The sequence below is a fragment of the Argiope bruennichi genome, chromosome 11, assembly GCF_947563725.1.
Source record: "Argiope bruennichi chromosome 11, qqArgBrue1.1, whole genome shotgun sequence".
NCBI classification, from domain to species: Eukaryota; Metazoa; Arthropoda; class Arachnida; order Araneae; family Araneidae; genus Argiope; species Argiope bruennichi.
In genome coordinates, this window is record NC_079161.1 from 5,011,786 (window position 1) to 5,039,081 (window position 27,296).

Consider the following 27,296-nt stretch of genomic DNA (forward strand, 5'->3'; position numbering starts at 1 on the left):
TTACGTAAATAAAGCTTTTATTTATCTATAGAAAACTTAACACATTTAGAAGAAAACAGTTTTTTGATCGATGCTACACAGCATTTTAGAGTGGATCGAAAAACATCCTAGCATCACTTCACCTGCAAGAGAAGAAGAAAGACCGTCAGACTCATCAAGTTACAAATGATGAAAGTGAAATAACAATATTTATGATTTAGCTTATGTATAGAAAAACTGAACGAATTCCTTATTCAAATTCAATTGCTCAAAATTCTTATTCCCTCCTTCATAATATTATAAGGCGGTATAACCTCTCTTTACTCAAGACATTTTTAAATGCTCACCTTTTAAAAATTCGAGACATAATTGCTTTTTTTTATGTTAGGATCATACTTTGCTGGGCTTATTTTTTGCAATTTATTTGAACGATGAGCTTAGGATAAGATTTTTAATCCTATGAAAGTAGCTTAAATGGATTGGAACTTCTAGTTAATTTTTACTTCAAGACAAGGAAAACGTTTTCAAACGCTTGTTGGCATGACTTTAGTGATGAATTCCGCAAAGGATGAATGCTGTAATAAACAGCTGTAAGTTAAATATCCTCCATTTTTCATTTACTGCCTCCAGATGCTTGCCCTAAAGTGAAGGACATTATCTAGTAAGATGATTCAATTATGAAAAACCTTAGATAATTAAGAAGCTAAAATCGCATTGGTTTAAAAAGATGAATAAAACCCAATTAGAAACTCTTTTAAATTCTAATTTTATTTATTTTTTGTTAATTGATGCTTTGTTTCACTAACTAATTTTCAAATGATGGAAGCCAGACAAATTTTTCGTATGAAATTTTCACAGCATACCCCCTTTTTTTCTGCCTTAAAATATATATGACTTGAAGTGATTTAACATAAAATATTTTTTTTTTTTACATGTGAATATTGTATAACATCTAACGAAAGCATATATTAAAATATTCGTGAATTTTACGATATATGCTCGTTATAAAGGATTTTAAAATGTAACATAATGCAATGATGGTGTTTAATTGACATTATTTGCTTCTTTTACATTTTGCCTTGCATTCGTGCCAAATATTAATTTTTTATCACTTCATGTCTATTACTGCAAAGGGAAAAACCAGTACCAAACTAACAAAGTAATGCCAAAATGAGATGGGCCATATTTGTAAAATTATCTGAATAAAAAGTTCATCCTGTAACTGTTTGCAGTTAATTTGCTGGTACGGTTTGGTTGACAGCATTTATTCGCATTTTGAGATGTAATATATTGTTACCATTATTATGCATTTTCGCTAAACAAAATTACAAGAAGTAGAAAAAAGAGCCTAATATGCAGTACCTGTTACCTGATTAGAATAATTCATTTGTAGTATGACATTTACAGTTATTTGATTACTGAGATTTAGCCTTTGAAAGTGGAACTACCTTGCATTACAGTACACTTATCATATTACAATGGCGATATCGCTGAGCTATATTATATTATGATATACAATAGTATGAACCAATGAAATTCAATGGCTTCCGATGAAATATATATGCTTAAGATATTCTGTAACATTGTTGTGATATTTTTAAAATATTACACAGTATCGCGGTCATAAAACAATATCGTAACGATACTGTACAATTCCTTGGTACCGGAGCATTGCAGAAAAAAAAGAAAGTGGTACTTACTCTTCATTTCTTGTAAACGTAGCTGTAGGGAGAAGATTGGTAGGATCCGTAGCTTCCGTAAGATCCGTAGCTGTAAGGGCTCAAGATGGAGGGGGAGGAATAGGTGTAAGAGGGGTAAGCTCCAGAAGAGTAGCTGTAGACGGGGGCAGCATAGGAATGATGACCAGAAATGTATCGAGAGACTGGAGCAGTTGCGTAAGAAATAGCTGGGGCAGCGTCGGCAACGGTGGTTACGGCTGGAGCAACATATTTTTCATAACGAGGAGCAGCAGCTACGTAAGTGGTGGGGGCAGCTGCAACGGTGGCAACAGCTGGTTTGACGTAGGAGACAGCTGGGGCAGCTGCGTAAGAAGTGACAGCTGGAGCTACGTACTTTTGGATTCTTGGAGCAGCAGCTACGTAGGTGGCTGCTGGGCGAGAGACGTAGGATACGGCTGGTGCAGCTGCGTAGGTGGCTGCTGGGCGGGAGACGTAGGATACGGCTGGAGAAGCTGCGTAGGTGGTTGCTGGGCGGGAGACGTAGGATACGGCTGGGGCAGCTGCGTAGGTGACAGCTGGTTTAACGTAGGAAACGGCAGGGGCAGCTGCGTAAGAGACAGCTGGCTTAACGTAGGATACAGCTGGGGCAGCAGCGACTGTGGATACAGCTGGTGCAGCATAAGAGATGGCAGCAGCTGGGGCAGCATAAGAGGTCACAGCTGGGGAAATGTACTTAGAGATGGCAGCACCACCGCTGTAATAGCTGTAGGAATACGAAAGAATGTCAGCAGTAGAACAACATAAACAAAAATTAATGCTGGTGAAAATTAAATGAGATGTTTTTTACATTTTTTTGGCTATGGTGCATTAGAATTACATGCTTTTCGTGGACCAAATCAGTGAAAAGTACTCAATTGCCTGTTCTTTGGTTCTGATGTATCATTTCATTATATCTGCCTCATTAAAAAGAAACAAGCTTGCGATGATCGAAATTCTCCTCGATGGATTATATTTAGCTGTTTCTAAATGAGATTTCTTTCGATTTGCGTAAATGCTTATGAAATTGAATTTTTTTTAAATACTATCATTTTGATGGATAAATCACACTTGATCTCAGAATTAATAATGACAAATGAAGAGCATATCAAGTGATAAGGAATAAACGATAGAATATTTGATTTTGAGAGATTAGAAATGGAAATCGGATAAAATTTATCAGTTCTAAATTTTGAAAGATCAGTTGCAATCTGATTTTCGCAAATGAATCACGTGCAAAGTGATCAAACGTTCTGGAAATGGCGGAACGGTCTGTTGTCCCAGGTTTTAGCATTTTATGCTTATTTCAAAAAAATTTCCGCATTGTTCAGTTTGTATTGATAAACAGCTATTTCAAACCGGGTTCTAATTTCTGAAATGACATCTTTCGCTCCAATCTCGAGTATTCCGTAGGAAAATTCAGGAAATTTAATTCCACATAAGTTGTCGAAGAAGACAGATTCTTCCTTACCTGGTTGGAGCGTAGGAGTATCCGCCTACTCCATATCCGAGGCCGCTGTAGCCAAGGTTGCCATATCCGTAATAGCCACCATAACTGTGTCCATAGTTGGATGGATAGTATGAGTGACCATAGTCGTAAGTGGCTGAAGCCGCAACGGCCAAAAGGAGGACAATCTGGAAAAGGAAAAACATATGAATCAATAAACATAGGGGCGACGTAAGAGAAAGTCTTCCGGTATTGAAGGTAGGTTGATTACAAGGGGAGAGATGGAGGAAAACTAACGGACATAATCCATTTAAGTTAAATATACGTCCAAATTCTTTAGCCTACCCTGCATTTTTGATGCCATTTCGATTTTAAGTAATTGCAAATTCAAAAAATTAAAATAACCTGTATTATACTTGTTTATATGTAATTACAACAACAGTTTGCAAAAATATTTGTTCATTGTGTATTGAAACGTTGAATTTCTCATTTTAAATATATTCAAGTGTTTTAGTCCACCATTTATTATTATTATAAACATGATGGCATCTGAAAATCAGTTTTTACTGTCAGTCTTGTAATCAGTTATTTTCTATAGCTCACTACCTAATGGGCAACTGACATGGAAACAAATTTAATTAAATCATTCCTAATTTAGTTCTGAAAATATTTAAAAAGTTTAGAGGCCATCGAATAAACACAAGCATTCAAAACTGCTCTAAAAAGTTCAGAAACTCAGGCAGTCATTGATTACTAACTTTCCTCTTTAAAGTTATGAAACAAATCAAGCTAAATTAAAATGTAATTTTTACTTAGTTATATGATGGGCGCAGATTCATACATGCTTTTTTTAGGACCAAAATTATTTTATAGTTCAGATAATGTACAGATTTTAAAAGAAAATATTCTGAAATGAAATAAGAAAACATTTAAAAAATAGAAATGAAACCAGGTTTTAGTGGCAAAAAAGTTATATATGCAAATATCAGAATCTCAGAAAAAGTTCATAGATGTATAAAATACACTTCGCTTCGATTTCTGCTATCTTCGATTCACCTGGCTTGTCACCTTACATGGAAACCTTTTGCTATCCTATTTTTGTCAATTCATTTCTAATGCAGAGGCGTTAAAAGATTTGAGTAAGATGAATTTTTACAATTCTCACATGTGGTGCCGAGTTTTCTTCTGTTTGTTTTGCTATGTTATCGTAATTCTAACATATATCCGATTTGAATAATAAAAAAATATTTCTTGGAATACATTCATTATCTGAAATGTTCGTTCACCGATCATTTATGAATTTTAAGACACTTTTACTTAATTGGATATGTTTCATGTAGACGGAAATGGAATTTTGTAATCTTACTTCCACTTTTCCGTAATGCGCTCGACTTTTCAATTGTGATAATCTAATATATTCTATACGACAATATACTGTTTAAATATTTTCAAAATTTAATTATAAGTTAATAGATGGATTTAATTAAATTTTGATTTTGTGCTAGTGGTACTGCTTATTAGAATATTTGGAAAAAATTATTTACAAGATTCTAGATTCCATAATACTCACAAGGATGAATTATAAATTTTTAAAAGTAAAAAAATAAGAATTTCTAATCACTCGTATACACTAATATTTCAAAAACATTTTAGTATCTTCATTAGGTAACCAAAATCTCACGAAACCAAAATCAACCTTTACATCTTCCATTTTATCAAGTTGTAATATGTTTTTTAACTTTCATAATAACTCATTGTTGAATGCCTATATTGTGATGAAATAGAAATTTTCTAACAACAATAAAAATTTCGGGAGTAAAATGTTTGTAAGTGAAGTTTTTAATTAATTTTGAATAGTTGTTTTTTGGTGCCCTCTGTAAATTTAAAAATTTGCATATCTCATTCTATGAAAAGGACGAAAAAGAAATTAGGAAATCACACAGCATACAAATTACAGCGATTCAGCGCGACGAAAAGCTGCGATGCTTTGAATCAAAATCAAAAGTTTAACAAAAAGGCTTGTAAATCAAGTAGTATGCAATTTTCTACTTTTAACGTAACAAGTTTTTACCTTTACGACTTTTGCAAGAATTTTTCGTAGGATGCAAGTATTTTAATCATTCTCAAACAGTTTAATTTATTTTAGGAAATTGCATCAACTCCTGGATGAGATTATTTAATTCGACGCTTAACTCTATAAATTATTTTGAAAATTGTAAAAGTAAGAAGAAATAATTTTTTTAAAGAAAATACTCTGATTTATCATAAGATAGATGCAATTATTTTGAGGTTTTCCCGATATTTTCTTTAATAAAAGGGTCTGAAAATTTATAAATTCAGTATATTCTTCAGTTGGAATTCGGTAAAAATAAAAAAGTATAAGAAAATTGTTATTGCCTTCCGCAAACTTTAAAAAATTGCAGCAATGGCGAATGGCAAAAAATGAAAAAGCAATACTGTTGAAATGTTGATTAATATGTTGATAATTGTAATAAAAATATTTTTATCGTTAGACACAATTTTATGCTTAAAAATATTAAACATTTTGCTATTAAATTTTAGGGAGAGGACATTCAATGCGAATTAAAAGATTTTATCATTTACAATACATTTTTTTACTGCAATCATTTATTTTTAAAATTTCGAAATTTTCGAAACCTCAAAGATTGCATTAATAGCATTAGTTTCCATGTGCCATGAAGACAATATGAAATGTTAAGCTGCATAAATAGGATGCATCTACTACTCAATGTTCGAAAGAACATTATTTTCTTTACTATATACGCCCCGCTTCAGATTAATTCAGTTTCTAAACTTTAACATTTTAATTGCTTGATAACCAAATCGTATTGTTGAGTGAAATTAAATTCATTTGGAGAAACTGAACAGAAGATTACATTTCAGAATTCTTCCACCATTTAAGGGTCCCTTCCCCTCTAATTTTTTAGCATTTATCTTAAGACTAAAATATTTTTTACTGTCTCAGCTTTCAAATTCCTTTATCGAATTGAATTGAGATCTTATAATTATCTAAAGTAACAAATTTTATGGAAACGGTGCGAATAAATGAAGTGCGATAAATGAACCAACTTAATGTGATAAGAGCATCTGCTTGGAGATACGATAGTTCGGTCCAATCATTCATAATAGAAAAGAAGGTTGCAGTAACAATTCTTGCTTGTTTTAAAAAAGAAATCGCTGCAGAAAATTGCTGCGAGCTAATGCATCAGAAGAAACGATTGATTGTACTGATTGTGCCCTGAAATATTTTGTTTAACTAACTGAATTATCTACAAGCACGATATTCGGCCAAAATGAAAAAGAATAACTTCAGAACAATTCTCATTTCTTGAAGTCTCTGCTGGAAAAGTAATGTTATTGTATGAAGTGCTAACAGAACGCTTTCTGAAGAGTACTGTGAAGTAAGGATAGAGAGAAAGGTCTTACCAGGTATTGCATGCTGAAGCCAAAGGAGAAGATCTACCACACGTTGCTAAGTGGATAGTGCCGACTAAGGGACATCCTCGGCGTTTTATACCATACCAAAAGACCTTGGAAAAAGTCGGATCATGCCCATAAAAATCCCACTCACAAAACTTTAAGATGCGAGACTTATGGCTACTCCTTTTGCTTTTTTTTTTTTCTGTCTTCCGCGTAAAGTGGTGCGTCCCGAACCCACAAATCAGAACACTGCCAGAGGCGACAGCATCAGATATTCTCGGTTGTCAAAGATGGAAGGAAAAAATAACGAGAATCCTTTCTTGAAATGATAATTATTCTATTTATGAGTTATATGGTAAGATCTTTTGTGGACGATAAAGAGTGCAAGAGAGAGAACTGGTTTCACATTTGCTGATTGGCCGGCTCACTGTTAGAGCCAGTCGCTTTCTGACCTTGTTCGTTTTTGCAACATTTTTTTTCTCGCTCTCTTGTGCTGATTTTATTTCTGTTTGAAATATTGTCCCTCATGCACTTTCTCAGGCTGTTTGCTCATTCTGGTCAGTTGATGATTCGAAACGTGCCAGGAAAGGATGAGCGAGTCCCCTTATCTGGAACTGATAAGGGATGGTGTCCACGTGGGGAAGAAATCCTGAACGTGATCCCGCGTGTCCTTGAGCGAGGTGGCCATTGTTCTGGATTCTTCGGCGTTATGGAAATCGAGACCTCCCAACGAATTCACTAATGAGACCTTCGACTTTAAGGTGGCTCTGCTTCGGGAATACGAATATTCGGCTCGTTACGTAAAAATATGACAAGTCGGGAAAGCTCAAATCACAAAAGAAAATTATCTCTCAAAGAGATAATGGAATGTCAATGTTCGATGGGAGAGGCTTGCAAAAAGAATTGGATTTATTTTTCCTAAGTGGGACTCGGAACTCGAACTTGAGTGTTTCAGTTAACAACTTTTTTTCTTCCTTACCATACTTCTGTGTCCACTGGAAAACCGTGTCATTCACAACAAGTGTTCCAGAAGAATTTGAAAAATAAGATTATTTCAATGTTCGTTTAACAATTGTCTTCTTGTCGTCTTTAAGTGAAAGTCAATGATTCATATATATTCAGCGTCTTGTAATGAAAATCTTTTAATTTTTTTTTCCCTTATGAATTTCGTATAACCTATTTCTGGCTCTTGTGCCAATAAAACAAATAACAACCAGCCCTTATGAATTTCTCTTTCATTACTTCAATTTAATATTTGTTTGTCCACTATGTCATCGACGCCAAACATGACTCAGTTTTCCTAAGCATCTAGGACATCTATTGGATATTGCATTAAAAGATAGCTGATTCAATAATCTCTCTACTAGGCAAATGTTTTGTAATATCTTAGAGTGCGCTTATCTTAATAAGGAACAATCTTCTGTTATTTACTCTTCAATAATTTGTATTTTTATTTTTCAATTTTTTTCTTTATTTTTATTTTATTTGGGAGATAAACAATTTTCAATTGAATGCTCATCTGAATTTTTTTTTTTTTTCATTCTTTGTGACCCTACAATGATCTAACTTAGGACCAGAAACTCCTTTTGGCTTCCCCCTGCAACTCAATAAAAAACTAACCAGCTGGAATGGTCTCTCCGAAATTTTTTCGCATCCTCTCTAATTCCCCCCGTTCTTTGCAAAAAATGATAGAACTTGGGTGAAGCGGAGAACGTCTTGCATGGTGTTACCATGCAATAGTTACGAAATATGAACCTTTGGTGAGAATTTAGCACTTTTCCTTAATCTATCGCATGATCCTTGGCGAGTGATTTAGCTATGAAACCCTGGCATGCAGTTATCGATATTTGAATGATCGAATGTGTGCGACAAATGCATTTTTGCGAACCTGATAGACCAAATTTTGACACAAAACCACATACCAGATTTGATATATTTCAGTCACTGCGTTTTTGAGTTTTGTTTATATGCTTTCGAAGATATGGACAGATGGATGTTCAACTTTTGTCTGAAAATTTCGTTAGTATCTACACAACAGATATTAAATCTGTGTGTCGATTGTTATTCATCTAGCTTTCTTCGTTTTGTAGATATTATGTGAACTTATATTTGAACAGCTGTACAGACACACTTTCTCTGAAGGGTCAAATTTTGTAGAAATCTACAAATTGGGTGTAAATGGGCACTAAATTTTATCCGCCTAGCTCAAAGCTTTCTTGTCTTTGTCACAGACTAACACAATGTCAAAAAGGTGTGTTTTTCGAACTCAGGGAAATCTAAAACGTGGAAAAAGAATCAGCCAACTCTCGAGTTCCAATTTTTTAGCGATTATTATCATTTCTCTTTGTATACAAAAAGTGAAAAAAAAAAATGGTTGGTTGCGACATTACTTTGATTTGTTGCGGCAGTAAGCATAGTAAATGTTGCTTAAATGAAACTCACGGTCTTGAAATTATTTTTATTATTTCTCCAAATAATAATTTCTCATTTTGAAATCTATCAAGATTCCATCTAGCATTTGTTTCAAGAGTAAATACAATTCCTTCAGTTTTGTATAGTATAATTCTATAAAGCAACATTTTTTTACAATTTTTTTTGTAATTCAAAAGAATATTTTTTTTATTTTTTTTTTATTTTGTATTTCAAAAGAACTTTTCAAAACAAACATGAATCAATGGAGCTATTTTAAAGCAGGAGTCGTATGCTGTTCTTCATATATATGTGTATATATATAATATTTATTTATTTAGTACCATTTAAAAAAAATTTCAATTTCAAAAATGATACAACTTAAAAGTAACATAAGCACTTATATTCATCTGCAACTATTAATCAAATAAGAATGAAGAAACTATAAAAGAATCTGCTTGAGTTCAGCTACCAAAGGATTGATTGTCTGTCTGTCTATACTTTCACATACATGTAAACACGTTAACTCGAAAATTCAATGATTTAAAAAGATGAAATTAGGTGTGTTATTTTAAGACTGCATTTGTAGTGAAATTTTAGTTTTAATCGGCCTTAAAAGAAGACATATAAAATTCATATTCGGTTTTACAGTATGTATAAACTTCTTCTTGTGTACAACTGACCACCCCACATCCACTGAATGTAGCAATATCAACAGGATTTTCTGTAGTCGACTACTATCTTTAGCATAGTCCATCCATAACACTAACCGATTCACCAAACTGACATCCTCTTCGTGGCAATGGGTCCCTGGCCGCAAGACATCAATCACTGGCCTTCCTCCTCACCTTCCTACTAAACAAGGAATTGTCCATCACTAAAAGAAACTCTCCTCGAAATTCTCTACATTCCTCCAAATGGTCGTTTTCCACAACAACAGGAATCCAAACACTTTCAAACAGTTGGTAATAAACTGACAATTCTTAACATCGTGTCCTTCAGAGTTTTAAGATTATCTCGTACCGTCAGCACTGTACTTAAATCATCCTTTTCAACTTTCAGATTCTTCCTTAAATCCGAGATTCCTATGCATTCCTTTAAATAATGATAAACAGCACCGACTTTTATTTTCCACCGCAGATGCATTTATTTTCCTGCATTCTTCCGAATCTCTGAAAATATGCTGGAAATCTCCCATGTCCTGATATAATTTGGATTACCAGTGGATGACATCTTCTTATTTCTATTTCTGGATTAGGAATAAAGTCGTAAGTTTTCCTTTTTTGGATATATACCATCTGTTAAACCACTGTAGTCGTATTTCTTCTCTTAATTCATATTTTAAGTATTTATGTACTAACCGGTATCTGATATTTTTGTATTTAAAAATCAGTCCGCCAAACGCGCTAATAGGCTCTTTCGTAGATAGTGTTCGCCAATGGTATGCGTTTAATAATACACAAATACCGAGTTTCTTTGCTACAAACACATAACTGTCATGTTAGGGACTCTGAAAATAAATATCTGAGTACTCATGACGTTCGTGCCTTTGTCCAAGGCCCACAGTTTTATTCGGGGTTGGGAGGAGAGACATTTTCTTTATTCGAGAGTATGCGAAAAAGTTTCTGGGGACCTCTCCCGCTGATTTTAGAAAGAGACTCTCATCTTAAACAAACAAAAGTGTTGCCATTCACTAAATAATAAAGTTCAATTTAAATACACTTTTTAAACCTCCATTTTTCTCATCTTTACAAATGCTTAAAAGAATTACAGCCAATTCAAAATCGTTACTAGGGAATTTAAACGCATATAGTTCAACGAAAAGAGGCTACCTGTCCATAATTCCATTTTACTGACTGTCCTCACAAAATAGGTAAATTACTTTCCGCCACCCTTTGTCATTTATAGGATTAATTTTAACGATTACTTTATAAGAAATAGTAATGAATTATTTCATATGAATATTTTTACTCCCTCATATACACAGTATAGCAAAAATATTCTTATCAAAAAATTCGAGCTTCAGATTTTGACGATTCATCACGTTTAAGATTTCTTTGAGTCTGCAAAGCGCATTTTTAGGACCATATCTGTCTGCCCGTCTGTCTGTGATAAATGTAACTTGAAAACACTTTGAGCTAGACGGATGAAATTTGGTATACGATCTTTGTACCAAAATTTCAAATTTCTATTAAATTTTGAGGAAAAATTCATTTAGAGGAAATTTGTCCGGCTGTTCGACAGTAAGTTAACATAACTATAAAGCTAAGACAGCTAGATGTATGAAATTCGGCACGTAGATTTAGCATCTATAGAGTAGATACCTATAAAATGTTCCGCCAAAACTAACTAGGGGTTGGACATCTGTCATCTGTATTTCCAGAAACATGTAAATTCGATAACTCAAAAATGCAATGACTTAATACAAATTTGGTATGTGGTTTTGTGACTACAAGTGTAGTTTTGTGTCAAATTTTGGTTTCAATCAGTTGGAAGAAACATGTCTAAAACCCAGATTCGATTTTATTCCATGCAATTTATCATATGCCAGGAATTAATAACTAAAACTTTCGCCAAGGATGCATGGTAAATTCACAGCAGAGGTTAATATTTGTCATTATTGTTCGCTAACTCCATGAAAGGCATTCTCTGGGATAACTTATAAAAGTGTTATCTCAGAAATGGCAGAGAAAATTTGGGGAGATAACGCCTTTATATGAACATCTGCTTAGTCGCCCTTTCAAAGGCAATTTTTTTTTAGCTAAGACAAGCCCTAATCCTGTTTTCCCTTTTAACACATATAAGAATATAATTGAAAAATGTTGGTCCAAAATTAAAATAAAATCAATATAGTAAATCTTTACGCACCTTTAAATCATGCCGTTTATAATGCCATGCCTTGTCTGCAATCAGTTATTCCATTGAAATTCTTCTGTCAGCGATACACTAAATGCATATCTACTGTTTTTGTTCGAGGCTTTCAAATTGCAAATAGATAACCTTGAAATTCTTAACCTTAAATATTTTAAGATTTAATGAGAACAATAAAACTTTGATTCCAAGAACTCATCAGACGAAAAGATCAATCCGAGAATGTACTGTTGCAGATTGCCAAGAATTCATCAGACGAACAGATCAATCCGAAAGTGTACTGTTGCAGATTGCCAAGAATTCATCAAACGAACAGATCAATCCGAAAGTGTACTGTTGCAGATTGCCAAGAATTCATCAAACGAACAGATCAATCCGAAAGTGTACTGTTGCAGATTGCCAAGAATTCATCAGACGAACAAATCAATCCGAAAGTGTACAGTTGCAGATTGCCAAGAATTCATCAGACGAACAGACCAATCCGAGAATGTACAGTTGCAGATTGCCAAGAATTCATCATACGAATAGATCAATTCAAAAGTTTAGATGTCAGTCTTTTCGTTGTTCCGATTTTGAAGCGCTCTTCATGCCATAATGGAGTACATTTTCGCCGGCATTCGGAAATATTAGTTATGAAATTCGCGATTTCTTTTGATTGTTTATATTTATTGATAATGTTTGGCTACTTTTAGTAATACAGTACACTCCCGATTATCCGCGGAATTGGGTGGCGCGGCCGCCGCGGATAACAAAAATCGCGGATAATCCGAAAAAAGCTGAAAACGGGTATAGCAAAAAAGAAAACAGTCATTCCAACTTTGAAAAATCGTTTTATGTACAATAAAACGTAAAATAAACAGCAGGAACTGTTTAACTAACGCTTAATATTTCAGTATATCACTCAAAACTAACCTAAAATGCATTTTGTTAATGAAAACAGAAAAGTGCTTTGTATTTACGAGAGGCGTCAAGGATACACAGAAAAATTAATGCATATGTACTGTTTTAATACTGTAATGTATTATGTAATTACAAAAGCATAACTGTAAAACTGCACCTTTTTAAAAAACTCAGTCAAAAAAAAAAAAACACTTTGTGCGGCAGGCGCGGATAACCACGACCCCCGTTAGAGAAGGCCGGAAAACCTACGTCACAGAAAGTAATGACGTAGCTCCGAGAGGTTACACGAGTGGGTGCGAATTGGGGGACCGAGGGAGGAATTTCACCCTCTTCAAGTTTACTGATAAGAAACGAACTCTTTTCCACCCACGACATGTTTTAGCCAGTGGCCCTCCTGTGTTTGAGTAGACAGGAAGCGCCATTTCTTACTTGCAAAAAAAATCATTTGGATTACTAAAAATAAGGAATAGAAATGCCTTTGATCTGTTGTGTTCCAAACTGTAATGGGAATTACAGGAATGGCCCAAGAGTAAGTGTTTTTGCCTTTCCTAAAAATGAAGAGCTTAAAAAGAAGTGGTTAAGTGCCATACATCGTGAAGGATTTTATCCGACGCAGCATAGTAGGGTAAGCTTATTTAATTATTTTAAACTAATGCTTAACGTTTCTAAATGAAAAATCATTTATTCTCACATTAGAAATTTAACAGTAATACAGCTCAGTAATATCTATTATTCGTGCTTTTAATCAAGTGCATTATGAAAAGAATTATTTTATAAAATGCTGTAATACAGGTAATAATGTCTGTAATTATTGTCAATAATAATTATAATATTTGCCGTAATTATGTTTACATGTTTTATTTACTATTATATCTATAATTACGTTTATATAGTTAAATTTTATTATATAACATAACGATAAAAGCATGAGAGTAAACAATAATAATTATATATTGTTTTATGTTGTATATTTCTTACTGTATTTAAATTAAACATTAAAGGAAGTCAATAGTTACGAATAATTTCCTTTACTGTAGGTCTGTGAATTACATTTAAAAAAAATGATATTGAAAGAGAAACGAGTCTATTTGATTCGAAGTCAGGAAAATTATTAAGTGCCCCTCTTAAATATCCGAGACTAGTGATTGGAGCAATTCCATCTCAGATGCCAAATTGTGCCGCTTGCATGTCATCTTCAACATTTCATAGGGAAAATTATATTTACATTCTTTGTTTACTATTATATCTATAATTACGTTTATATAGTTAAATTTTATTATATAACATAACGATAAAAGCATGAGAGTAAACAATAATAATTATATATTGTTTTATATTGTATATTTCTTACTGTATTTAAATTAAACATTAAAGGAAGTCAATATTTACGAATAATTTCCTTTACTGTAGGTCTGTGAATTACATTTTAAAAAAAATGATATTGAAAGAGAAACGAGTCTATTTGATAATTTGGTCTGCAGTCAATTCATTACTGAATAATTATTGTAAAAAATTAAATGATAGTTTGAGAAGCTCTTCTAAAACTGGAAAGAAAAGAAAACTAGATAAATTTAGTAAAGTTGTTTCTAAAAAAAATATATAGCAGAAAAGGTAAAAGTATAAAAGCTAAATTTCAACTAGACATGTTTTCTTGTCTATGAGATAATTATGGTAATGATATTGTTTCGACTTCAGAAGTTATAATTACAGTTCCAACAGGAGAAGGAAGCTCCACAAAAACTGCATAATCTTGAAATGAAAACGTAGAAACCGAAATTTATTGAAAAACTGTATATTTTTATAAATATGATTGAATCAGAAAATAACAACGATAATGACAATAGCAAATATGATCAAATAAATATAAGTTATCCAGGTTTATGAACAAATATTATAACTGATAAGTTTAGAATATGTTAAAAACGGACTTGTACAATAGAAAGAAGTTTTTGTGAAGAGTGCTGAAGGTAGATCATTTTCCACCACACACTACTAAAAAATATGCCAAATAGTGAAAATTGGTTAATTTATTTGAAAACGCAAGACTCGACATTTTTTTTGTATACTATTTTCAAAAAAATAAATAAATAAATAAATAAATAAAAAGGAAATGAACAATCTACACTATTTATAGGTAGCTGTAATAGCTGGAGAAAGCTGAAATTGTAATTCAAATTCATGAATGTTTTATTTGTCACTTTAATTCCTTTATTGGTTGGAAAGAATTACTGATTAGACTAAAATTATGTTTTACTGTGGATGAACACAAAACAAGCAAATAAAAAAAAAGGGAACGACTTGAATTACTGTTTTAAAGAATTGTTTTTATGATTCTATATTTATCATGTAATAACCTTTCATTTCGTGGAAACCATGAAAATAATAGAAACTCCTAATAATGGAAATTTTTGTATGTTTAATCGAATAATTCAGTAAATACAAATTGTGCTAATAAATCATATAAACAGAATTAAAAATTCGAAAATTAGAATTGGCCATCATTTAGCACTGCGATCAAATGAACAAAATATTCCTGCATTATGAAATGAAATCCTTAGCAAAATTAAAGTCTATTCAAAATCATCCAAGTACAGCAGTAACCAAATGGAATATAATCTTGATTTTCCCCATTAAGAACAAACACACTTCAGTCATTATTAGGTATGAAAATATTGCAGAGAAAAGATTAAATATAAATGCGTCGTTTATAGGGTTTATTAAAGTTATCATTGTGACTGGAGAAGGACTAGCAAAACCTCTGTTGAAAAGATTAAGTGAGCTGGATTTAAATATTATGAATTGAAGAGGATAGGCGTAAGGCAAAGATAGCAACACGAAACGGAAGTACAAAGTTTTGCAATTTAGAATAGTTGCTCTAAATCCACATGCAATTTATATGTCTTGCACATCATACTTTTTAAATTTATTAATTTGTGATACCATTTCCAGCAGTATATATTGTAAATTTGTTTTTGGATATTACAACTTCTATATGCTTTTTTATACCCTTTGGGAAGCCAGAATGGATTCAGTTAATGCAATGTATACACAGTTTGAAAAAAATTGTAATGTCCTAGAAGAATTTATTGAGGTAAATAGAGATAGTACAGCGGTATGCGAAGTAAAAATATTGGAATCAATAAAAGAAATGCCATTTATTTTATACTTAATACTATAGTTTTCAATATCGCCCAAAATTAACACTACTAATGAAGTATTTCAACTAAAAACAGTTGTTTTTTATTCGGCTTTTAAATTGATCAGTAAAATTAAAACTGAAGTTCAAAATTTAAGTACAAAATTCAACACATTTTTAGACGAATCCAAAGTGACAGAATGCAATTTGATGAATTCTGAAAATTTTCTTAAAACACGAATTTGAAAAAGAAAAAGATGATATTCCGAAATAAAAGAAGATGAAGTTAAAGAATTTGGGTATTAAAAATATCACAGCAATTGATACTGTCATTGTACAGAGAGAAGGTAGATTTAAAAATGTGTCAATTTAATCACTAATATAAAAAATTTCAAATTAAATTCAGCAAATTAAAAGTAAGGAAGAAGTGTAGTTGGTCAAGGCGTGAAGAAGCTTACAAGCATTTCCTATACAAATCATCGAAAAAAAATGGTGATTTTACTAAAGTAATTAAAAGCAAAATCAAATTCATTTAACAAATATACACGCAATAGCATTATATATAATGTTTGTAATTTTTTTTTTACTTTAAAAAAAAATTGCGGCTCCAAATGGTATCTTGCACAAAATCTCCTTTATATTTAAGGCTGGCTCTGATTATAATTCAGAACTCCTGTACCTTATGTGAATAAGAAATTTTGAAATTTCCTAATCAAAAATATTTTGCAACAGATATAATTTTGAATGATGTAGTGAATGAAGAAGTACATGATTATGGCAAAGGCATTTCAGGGCATAAACCGGAAAATGTTTATAGATTGGCAATCTGGTCTGCAGTCAATGCATTAGTGAATAATTACATGATAGTTTGAAAAGCTCTTCTAAAACAGGAAAGGAAAGAAAATTTGATAAATTTAGTAAAGATATTTCTAACAAAGTAATGATAAAATATATAGTTAAATAAGAAAGCTCTTCTAATGTTTCAAAGATTTATTGGATATTTTTTCGAATAGAATACTGTTTCGTGAAATATTGTTTTTATTGCTTTCTTGGAGTTGACGCGACGGCAAATATTCATAAAACCCTTATTGTATGGAATTGTTTTGAAATTAATCTACAAGAGCATTGCAAATGTATTTTTTATATTATAATTTAAAAATTTATGAACCATATATGAAGAAGAAATTTTGAAATTTCCTAATCAAAAATATTTTGCAACAGATATAATTTTGAATGATGTAGTGAATGAAGAAGTACATGATTATGGCAAAGGCATTTCAGGGCATAAACCGGAAAATGTTTATAGATTGGCAATCTGGTCTGCAGTCAATGCATTAGTGAATAATTACATGATAGTTTGAAAAGCTCTTCTAAAACAGGAAAGGAAAGAAAATTTGATAAATTTAGTAAAGATATTTCTAACAAAGTAATGATAAAATATATAGTTAAATAAGAAAGCTCTTCTAATGTTTCAAAGATTTATTGGATATTTTTTCGAATAGAATACTGTTTCGTGAAATATTGTTTTTATTGCTTTCTTGGAGTTGACGCGACGGCAAATATTCATAAAACCCTTATTGTATGGAATTGTTTTGAAATTAATCAACAAGAGCATTGCAAATGTATTTTTTATATTATAATTTAAAAATTTATGAACCATATATGAAGAAGAAATTTTGAAATTTCCTAATCAAAAATATTTTGCAACAGATATAATTTTGAATGATGTAGTGAATGAAGATAATAGTTTTAAATCTAGGGGAGATACACCTACTGGGAAACCTGCCCTGCACTTAATGCAAAAAAGGTAATGCATACCAAGCACCGTACCTCCAGGGTGATGTGGAAAGCGGCTGCATTTTAATTATTAATGAATTCTACAATATATGTGTGTTGAATTGCATGATATGGAAGTATATGAAATGATATTAACAAGTGAAAAGTAATTTCTCTTCACTCTCTAGCGCGCAGAGACTTGAGGGAATGGAGTGGAGTGTACCGTCTCGTTGTGACGTCACGGAGAGCCGCAGAGGCCTTGTCTATCGGGGGTTGTGGGATAACCCGCCCGCGGATAATCGGGAGTCTACTGTATTCTAGTTTGTTATTCATCGCACCCTAATTTTACATCTCGCTTTCCACATTCTTTGTTAAGTTGAACTTCGCTTGCTGCTTGAGGTTGATATTAACTAAAAGAGATCTTAAGAGTTGAATTGAATTTAAAGTAAAAATCTAGCTCAAAAGGGCTCGTAGCTCAGCTAGGAAAAGGGTGGTAGAGCAGAAGAAAAGGATAAAATGAACAACTGTTTACTGCTGTTTAATAAACACCTTCAGAGAGTTTATGTCGGAATTCTTAAAATCGTAATTCCTTATCCTTATCCTTATATTATATTTAATTTTATTTCTTCTTGTGAATGAAGTCGGTGATCGTTCATGACTGCAATAGGTAAGAATACTTCTGATTCGAAAATGTTTGTTAGATGAATGGAAAGTTTAAAATTTTATATATGGAAAGTTTATTCGACAAAATATTTTTTCAATGGATTTTATTTTCATTAAAAATGTGATGACTCATTTTTCGCCTGGATTAATAGTTGCTGAAACATTCAACTAAATATTTTGTGTTACTTTCTCTTAATGGTTGCACCAATAAAATATTCTTAAATTTCAAATTTCGGTCGATACATACTATTTTACAAGTTCACTAAAATTTACATATCCATATTATTTTGCAAACGTTCTCTACATTATGCTATACATTTCTCTAATCTTCGTAATTTTTCTATATCTGTATGCAAACAATTGTAATACAGGGAAGACCAGCGGTGTTTGAATATTTCAAAAATATAATTAACTAGCTATTACTCACGACTTCGTTCGCGTGGAAATTTTGATGTGTATGTATGAGAACTGATGTTCTGATCAAAATGTAAAATATTATCAAACCGTATCATTATAGCGCTGTTGAAAGCAGAGTCTGACATGATATAATCAAGAAACTTGTAACTAATTGAGATCTACGGGGAAAGTTCAACATTTTTATTCTAGTACCATAATGTATATAACATTACAACCCTTGTTTGACCCTGGGATTTGTTGATCGTCATTGTAAAAGCCAATTTTAAGAGAAATTGCAACCTCTTGAAACAAAATGGCAAGATGTTTAGAATAACAGATACGCGGGGAATTAAAACGCTGTCTCCTTTAGCAGATCCTGTAATAATGGTAGCTTTTATAGTATTACTGCCACGATCTCCGATACGAAGCCTGGTGTCGTTGCACAGTCTTTGTGTATCAAGATTTCGCATCAGCAGAGCTTGAACGCCAAATTTAAGCTCCAGCTTATGCAAAAACGCACATGTTAATTATCAGAAGTTGATAAATTCAACAGGGTAGGCAGTGCTATCGTCAGTAGCCATCACAGTTTTTATGGATGCGTATAGTTTTAATTTCCGACGATCATGTCTAATTTTTTGTTTGTTTATTTTATTGACTCACTCATTCTTTGACGACATCACTGCCTCTCACACAACCATTCTTCATCATTTATATTAACATCCAAATTGAAAAAAAACTTGCATAAGTTCATCTTCTGTAGCCACTGGATAGAAAAATTCTTATGAAAATAGAATTATTCAATCTGCATCCGTTTCTAGATGACCCTCTCCAATATGCAGAATCTTATTTGAAAAGACACCTGATTCATGGTCGTTGTACAGTTGCATGCGCTTGTTGCTCGTAAAATGGAGTTTTTCAGTCCTAGACCACAGAGGCGACGCCTTGAGACACGCGTTTATTTCATCCGCCAGTATAGCCCTCTCAATAACTGTTAGTGTCTGTATAAATTCGTCTGCGTGCAAAACGACAACGCCGCCCATCACCACCTGCTTACCGCGATGTCCTGCAGGTTGTGATTTAACGCCTCTAATGAATGCTTGTGTTGTGTGACATTGTGCACTCGTCCTATACTGTTAACTTTTCACTGTTGCAAAAGGACTCCCCGTCTGCTGTTTTTGGTGAAGTTGCATGTTGGGGTATCTTCGTTTGCAAGATTAAGCGGCAATTAGAAAACGGAATATGCAGCCCTGCCACCGTTAAGTAAAGTTGCAGCAATGCCCGAGGAAGCTGTAGCCAGAGCTATATTGCGATCCTTGCAGAGTTGGACTAGCAGAGATTCAGCACAAATGTTTTACTCGTACCCCCTGGTGCATCAAGAAAGAATAATCCCTCCTCCTCACTATTACTCGGTGCAGAATCGTTTCGTAGATTTGACGCTATTTGGGAAGTAATCGTAGTGTTATTTCATTAAACTGCATTTCTAAGACCGCGGTGTCGTAATTTAGCTTCACAACTTCGCTTGATAATTCCCCTCTTCGCTACGGTGTGGGTGGGCCGAAATCAACTAGACATTTTCCAGATATGGAAATCATTTTATCCTCAATCAATACCAAAGCTCCGTTAATGATTAGGTCATTGTGAGTGTCCTCCAATCTATGCACGATATCTTCTGATAAAGCGTCCTTGTATGTATTCCCATAGCTGGAGGGGCTTTGACAGTCCGCAAGTGCTCACTAAAATTGCAAACAGGTCTTCTAGCTACTTTCATAGGCCGAGCTTCATTACTTCTCTTCGAAAGATTAGATTTGCGTTTTCGGGGCACTTCGAAAAAGTATTAAATAATAACAAATAAAAAAAGCTAAAACTAACTAAAAAAATGATGTACTTAAACAATAAATAAATTTATTAAAAGTATATAATAAAACAAAATAGAAAATCAAGTCAAGTATATTTTATTTATCGATCGATTTTGAGATAGCTACAACAGTATAATACACATAGTTTTTAAACTTTTAATTAAAATGAAAATAGAGTTGTCAACAATCGGAACACATTGCGCATGTATGAATTTTCAACGCCAGTTGGTGTAACGCAAATGCGTGGATTTTCTACGCCAGTTAGGATAACGCAATGCAGATTATGAATTTTTTATTACCACTATTCTTTTTTATTTCATTTTAAAAGTACTTCAGAATGAATCCGAAAGATCGATTAATTAACAATTTTTAATTTTAAATTCATCAAACATTAAGAAAATGAACAGAATCATTTGAAATAATCGATCGAAAACATGTTAAGCCTAAACTCTTTAGCGTGGAAAAGAAAAACAACTGAAGCGCTAGTTATTTGGCGGTGGGGAAATGAAGACTTTTGGTGGGAAAGTTAGTTTTTAATTAATAAAAAATTAACCATTCAATTAACCGGAATAAATAGTAGCCTATGTCCTATTCCATATTAAAATCTACCTCTGTGCTAAATTTCATCCAATTCCGTTCAGCCGTTCTGACGCGATATACTAACAAACAACCATCCATCCAAACTTTCATATTTATAATAGTAGTATAGATATTTACTGAATTAAACCTATTGAATATAGAAAAAATAACTCGAATCTTTATGTCTTGATAACAACGGAACAAAAGCCAGTATGAAAATTAGTAACAACAATGAAAATAATTTGGGTTTCATTCAGTAATAAAATATATTATTGTGAAATAAGCTGAAACTAATTTTTAAAGATATATTATGACAAAATCATTGATACCGTTGAAAACATTTAAAATTTTAAGATAACGTAAAAATTATTTTTGTGCAATAACATTTTCGGAAATTATAATGGAAAACACCAAAACTTAAATCAATTTTTAATTAAAATTCCGTTGAAAAATTAGAAAAGAACCACCCTCAAAAATATCATTTTTATCCACCAAAATATTCATTTGCCAAATAAGATAACTCTAGGTTCACCTCAAGGCCTGTCTAGTGTCACACACTAGATCTTTAGAATTAGTATAGATTAACAAATCTCTACTAATAATAAAGATGAAACATTTTTTGGAGCAGTTTATTTATTTTTATGACCCTTGCATTGTAAAATCTCAATCCAAACCATCGCATTTTTTCACAAGCACTATCAATTTCATTCAGTCATCAATATTGAACCAAATAATAACTTCACCAGCGACCTCATCTGCAGAAGCAGTTAACACACCTTTTTAAAGTGATTTGCTGAAGGAACACGTTAAAACTCTGATTATAATAATTCTATTAAAAACACACAAAAAAGAAAAAGAAATTCCATTTTTATCTTTAAAACGCCTCTATTTATGAGGAACACTTAGAAAAACCAGCTGTTTCGGAAACAACTGGGAATCGGCCATTCTGGACACATAATCATGACTTGTTCCAAATGACTGAGATTTCTTTTTTCCTCATAAACAGACGAAGTGCAAAGTTTGATGGCACTTCTGACAAAGTTTGTTTTTTCCAACAGTGAATTCGGTTTATAACTCTTTTGGGGAGAGTTGCGGTGGTCTGGTAATAAGGTCACGGCTTCGGAACCAGAGAATTTCAGGTTCGAGACCCGATTCCACTGAAAGAGCCGTCGTGTAAGCGGGTCTGGTGCCCGCTAAATCCGTCGGGGCCAAACATTCTCCCGCTGGTGTGGTGTGGTGTAGTGTAGAGACAGGGGTGCCAACTCAGATGTCTTCCTTGTCATCTGACCGCTGCTCAAAATGACGAGGTCCGTCCCAACATAGCTCTAGTGTTGCTTTAAAAAGTGGGGCATTAATATAATAAAACTAAATTAAACTAACCTTTCGGGACAGGATGTTTCTATTCTAGACGTTCGCTCGGGACGGAGCGTGTACGGAAGGAATCCTCTCACAGGACGGGGGTTTTGAATCACGAAGCCTAACTTTAAAAAAAAGTAATAAAGCTTAAGTCCTAATGTCGTAGTTTTTGGTACCTATTTATATTATTAGTTTAGCTGTCATATACGTTAAAATTAGCATTTAGTAATTGTTTTCTTTTTATTTACATTAATGTATATTTTTAAAAACTCATTTACGTTTTGAAATGAATTTCAGAAGCTCTATTCAATTTATTCTGAAGTTTAAATGGACAATACACATTATCATATTTAAAATGAATATTAAAAAATTAAAAAATAAAATGCAAAATAAGTAGGAGGCAGTGAGCTCGGATTCTGATAAAATGTCCGCATCAGAATCCCTTAAAATCTCGATTTATAATTGTTTAGACCGTGAGTCGTCACTCTCATCTGTGCCACTAAATGCCTTATTCATAATGCGAGAATTTTCTCTTCTGAGAAATAACATTTTCTTCTCATGACAAATCGAATTCAAGGCATTCCGAAAAAAAAAAAAAAAAAGGAGTACGCGTAACATATCTGTATGCTACGCTAAATGCAATAAATAGAATTCTGAAGAAATCTGAGATCAGAAACGCGAGAATGTTTCTACCACGTGGAAAGGTAAACAATCCAGGTCGGTTTATTTACATTACGGTTTCCCCTCCCCTCCCCTCCCCGCAACAACTGATGAATAAAAGACGAAAGTGAGGCAGAATATGAGCTATCTGAAGGTCATGATACTATGTTCATTTCAAAAGTAATGAACACGGGGAGTCATCTAGTGACCTTTAAAAATCATTCCAGCTTAAGATGCACATATACATCACCCGCCCCCTGATCTGAACTTCCAGCGACACACGGGTGGTACGCCCGACTGCGAGAGACGTTCGTAGGTGATGAATATATGACGTATCTCATGCGAAAGAGATAATAGTGCATGTGCAGCAGGGATGCGACAGTCGAAGAGAGAATGATTAGCATTTGTAATATTTTGATTACTCAGGATAATTTATTCCCACTTAACAAAGGGCCGCGGTGACCTGGTGGCGAGGTCCCGGCTTCGGAACCGGAGGGTTTCAAGTTCGAGACCTGATTCCACCGAAGAACCCTCGTGTAAGTGGGTCAGATGCACACTAAATTCATTGGGGCCAAACATCCTCCCGCTGGTGTGATGTAGAAGTTTGGAGAAGGGGGTGACATCTCAGGTGTCGTCTTCGTCATCTGACCGCGGCTCAAAATTACAAGGTCCGCACCAAAATATCTCTTTCAAACGGGACGTAAATATAACCAAAAGCCTCACTTAACAAAAGATACTGATAGACATCCGAAAACAAAAAATGTATCTCTAGAACTCATTGGCAGAAATTTGGAGGAAAAAATATTTGATAAAAAAGTATCTGCTCATTAATTTCAATTTCTTAATGGGTTTGCATAGAGTTTAGAATCAAAAGCCAAAACTGATATTTTACAATTTTGCAAATCAGAATCACAAAGAGTTGGCAAATTTTAGTTCGAAACATATTCCAGTTGAAAAGATTTTAGTTGCAACCCTGCAACACCAAAATTAGAATGTCTTTTAAAAGAAACATCGTTTTTCGCTGCTATCCAAGATAGCGCCTATTTGGCGAGATTTTAATAGCAATATTAAAATCTCGCCATACCATTTTGCTAGTGATCCACATTCTTTGCGACAAAATCATAGCATAATCTAAAGTCTAACCAATGCTATTTTCTTATCATTTCTAAATTGCCTTGGGGATGCAGTGCCCAGTAATAAAATACTGTTTCGTGATGCGGAAATCTGGAGGCACCAAATCATGTGTACTCCTCGTTATCTAATTACAGTCCGCTTCAAAATATCTGTTTATTGCTTAAAGCGTAATGTTAATGTAAGTAACTAAATTTCTAAAATACTTTATAGTCTTAGATTTCACAAATTAATTCATATCTTGTAAAAAGTACTTCTCACCTTTTTGCTAAAAATCTCTTTATAAAGTAAAAATCAATGACATTTCTTTTAGTCACTTGACCCTTCTGTTACTTATTCCTAGCAGATTTCGAGTATAGTTGCAAGTAGGCGAAATTTTACGATCCGTTGAGTTGCCTCGCATCTATACTCACTCTTGCATCTATATTTTATAGATCTCTGCATCTATATTTTACTAGCATTGCATACTTTGCTACGAATTGTTTTCAATTCTTACCGAATGTTTCTTTGGTAGTAAAATCCCCTGAAATATTTCCTATAGAGAACAGTCTAAGACTATTACCAGTTTAGTTCCGACAATATGGCAAAAATTCAGATAATCATTGATGGTAAAGTTTCGGAATTTAATAATTTATGTCTTTGCGTTTGAAAGTTTGTATCCAGGTCAGAAGAGTGCCAGTGCTTTACTGACTACCTTCCTTTTAAACGATTTAACCTGAAATGAATAATACATTTCTTCTGAAATGATAACCATTTTTTTTTTCTATAGACGATTATCAAATTTATCTACTTTTATTAGAATCGGATAAGTTCTGATGGGCGCGTCGATTTTTATGATTTTAAAGTATTTTTCAACGTCTCGCTCACGGAAGTTTTAGTACCCTGTCCCACTTTCATCTTCTACCTGCGTAAAATTTTTTCTTCAGACCCGTCAATTCAAGCAGAACTAGCGATATTTGAACCACCTTGTACAGACGTTTCCGGAGGTGTGGACATGTCCAAATGTGAGGTTTTCTGTCAGTGCTCGGACTCCGAAATCAGCGTCTGACAAGTCCGGCCAAGGACGCGCTTTTCTGAGTGATGAGAGGTCAGCGCTGTGCAGGGATTTCCATGAGGCAATGAGTAGGTTGTTCGTTAGGAGTTCACAAAGCCGCCTTCGAAGATACGCATCTGTGTGCCGACAGTCATTTATCTATGCTCGATTAAATTCTACATAAAATTATCCTAATCTCATTGTTTTTCGCAAAATTAGATATGCGAATGTTTCTGATTTAAATATCGCTACCATTTATTCGAAGCCCACTAAAATCCATCACTTTATTGAAACAACTGACCGACTAGTATTTCGGGCAAGTCCTCTACATAGAAAAAAAAAGTCTAATGGCGAATGAAGACTGTGTGATGACTACCATCGTTTTGAATGCAATCACCATTCCTGATAGGTATATCCACTACCTCATATACAAGATTGCACTCAAATTTTATAAAACCATTTTTTCTGCTCTAGATTTGATGAGGGCTTATCATCAAATTCCGGTTAATCCGGCTGACATAAACAGCTATTACAACTAAAACAGCCAAACTGCCAAAAACAGCTATTACAACTCCATTTGGTCTTTTCAAATATGTTTTTATGCCCTTCGGCTTACGAAACGCCGGTCAAAATTTTCAACGTTATGTTAAGTTTTTTCATTAATTGCATGATGTAAAATTTGTCACATTGAGAATGCAGCGGCTAATTGTATTAAGACCGGCGATTCAAACAAGCATTATTGCGCTAGAATGATTTGGAGTGATGGTTCGAATGCTTTATGTATTTCTAAAAATGTTACACAAAAAAGTAGCATAATTTTGAGGTAGAGCTGTTACTTTTTACAATATTAATTGCATTGTGTGAATAGGCTAGTGTGATAATAGCTTTATTTTATATTGCATTCATTTAAAAGACACTCTATCTAAGAATGTATCTAATGATTCGATTCTGCTCGTGTGAAACTCAATAAAATGAGCGGAAGTGTTCTCCTCAAAATTTTCTTGCACTCTCTCTCTCCCCTTGCATAAAATTGTGACCTTGGGAAAGGCGGAAAATGCCACGAGTATTTTGGGATTCATTTTCAGAGCCACCCAACTGAGTTATATTCATCGAAATATAGTAAAAAAAAAAAAAAAACAGGTGAGTGTATGTTAACTACATGGCATTGGCGAACAATAATTTCGAAATATTGATATCTTTGGTGTGAATCTAATTTGTAGATTCACGTTAGAGTGAGATCTTTGACAAATTTTTTGGCGACTAATCGTTGCTATAATGTACACGAGTGCTAAAAAACCGAATATGCATTTTGGATGCTTTTTCTCCAACCGATGAAAGGCAAAATGTGATGGAAAATTACAAATGTAATAACAGATCACGTCCAATTCATTTAGTCTCCCCAATTCCATTTATTTAAGTCATTGCTTGTTTTGAGTTACTGCATTTACCTGCATCCGAAGTACGGACCAAAAAAAAAACACCCCTCGTCAGATTATTGCAAATATGCTGCGAATCTACAGAATCTATAATCTCTAGATGCAAAATCTGTGCACTAAATTTTATAGACCTAAGACTTTACGTTTAACAGTTACTGTGTAATCGAACAACCAAATAGACTTTAACTGGATGAATTTCGTTCAAAATTTAATAGTAATCTACAGATCTGATGTAAAAGTCTATATGCCAAATTTTATTTATCTAGTTTGAAGCGTTTTTTTTATTTATTTATTTTTACTATAGACAGATAGATGGCCAGAAAGACAAACATAATTCGAAAAGTGGAAAATTGGGGAGATTCGTCAAAATCTCGTTGACGAACATGGCCTTGTGACGTACTTCTCGAGAAAACAAAAATTCTATGAATTCGACATTTGTCAAGTTTGATTTATTGACAAATTTGAAAAGTACCTTCTCCCATTGGGTCCACTCGTACTTTTCTCACGAAGAA

General features: G+C 33.3%; 1 protein-coding gene across 1 annotated transcript; it reads right to left on the bottom strand.

The window, feature by feature from the left end:
• On the bottom strand, positions 1-6,734 carry LOC129957030 (cuticle protein 16.5-like). The gene is made up of 4 exons (XM_056069142.1): positions 6,589-6,734; positions 3,166-3,329; positions 1,680-2,421; positions 1-122 (listed from the first exon to the last, which is right to left on the bottom strand). The coding sequence occupies exons 1-3, from the start codon at positions 6,598-6,600 to the stop codon at positions 1,683-1,685; spliced, it is 915 nt and encodes a 304-aa protein (XP_055925117.1). The 5' UTR covers positions 6,601-6,734; the 3' UTR covers positions 1-122; positions 1,680-1,682.
• Positions 6,735-27,296: the final 20,562 nt, after the last annotated feature.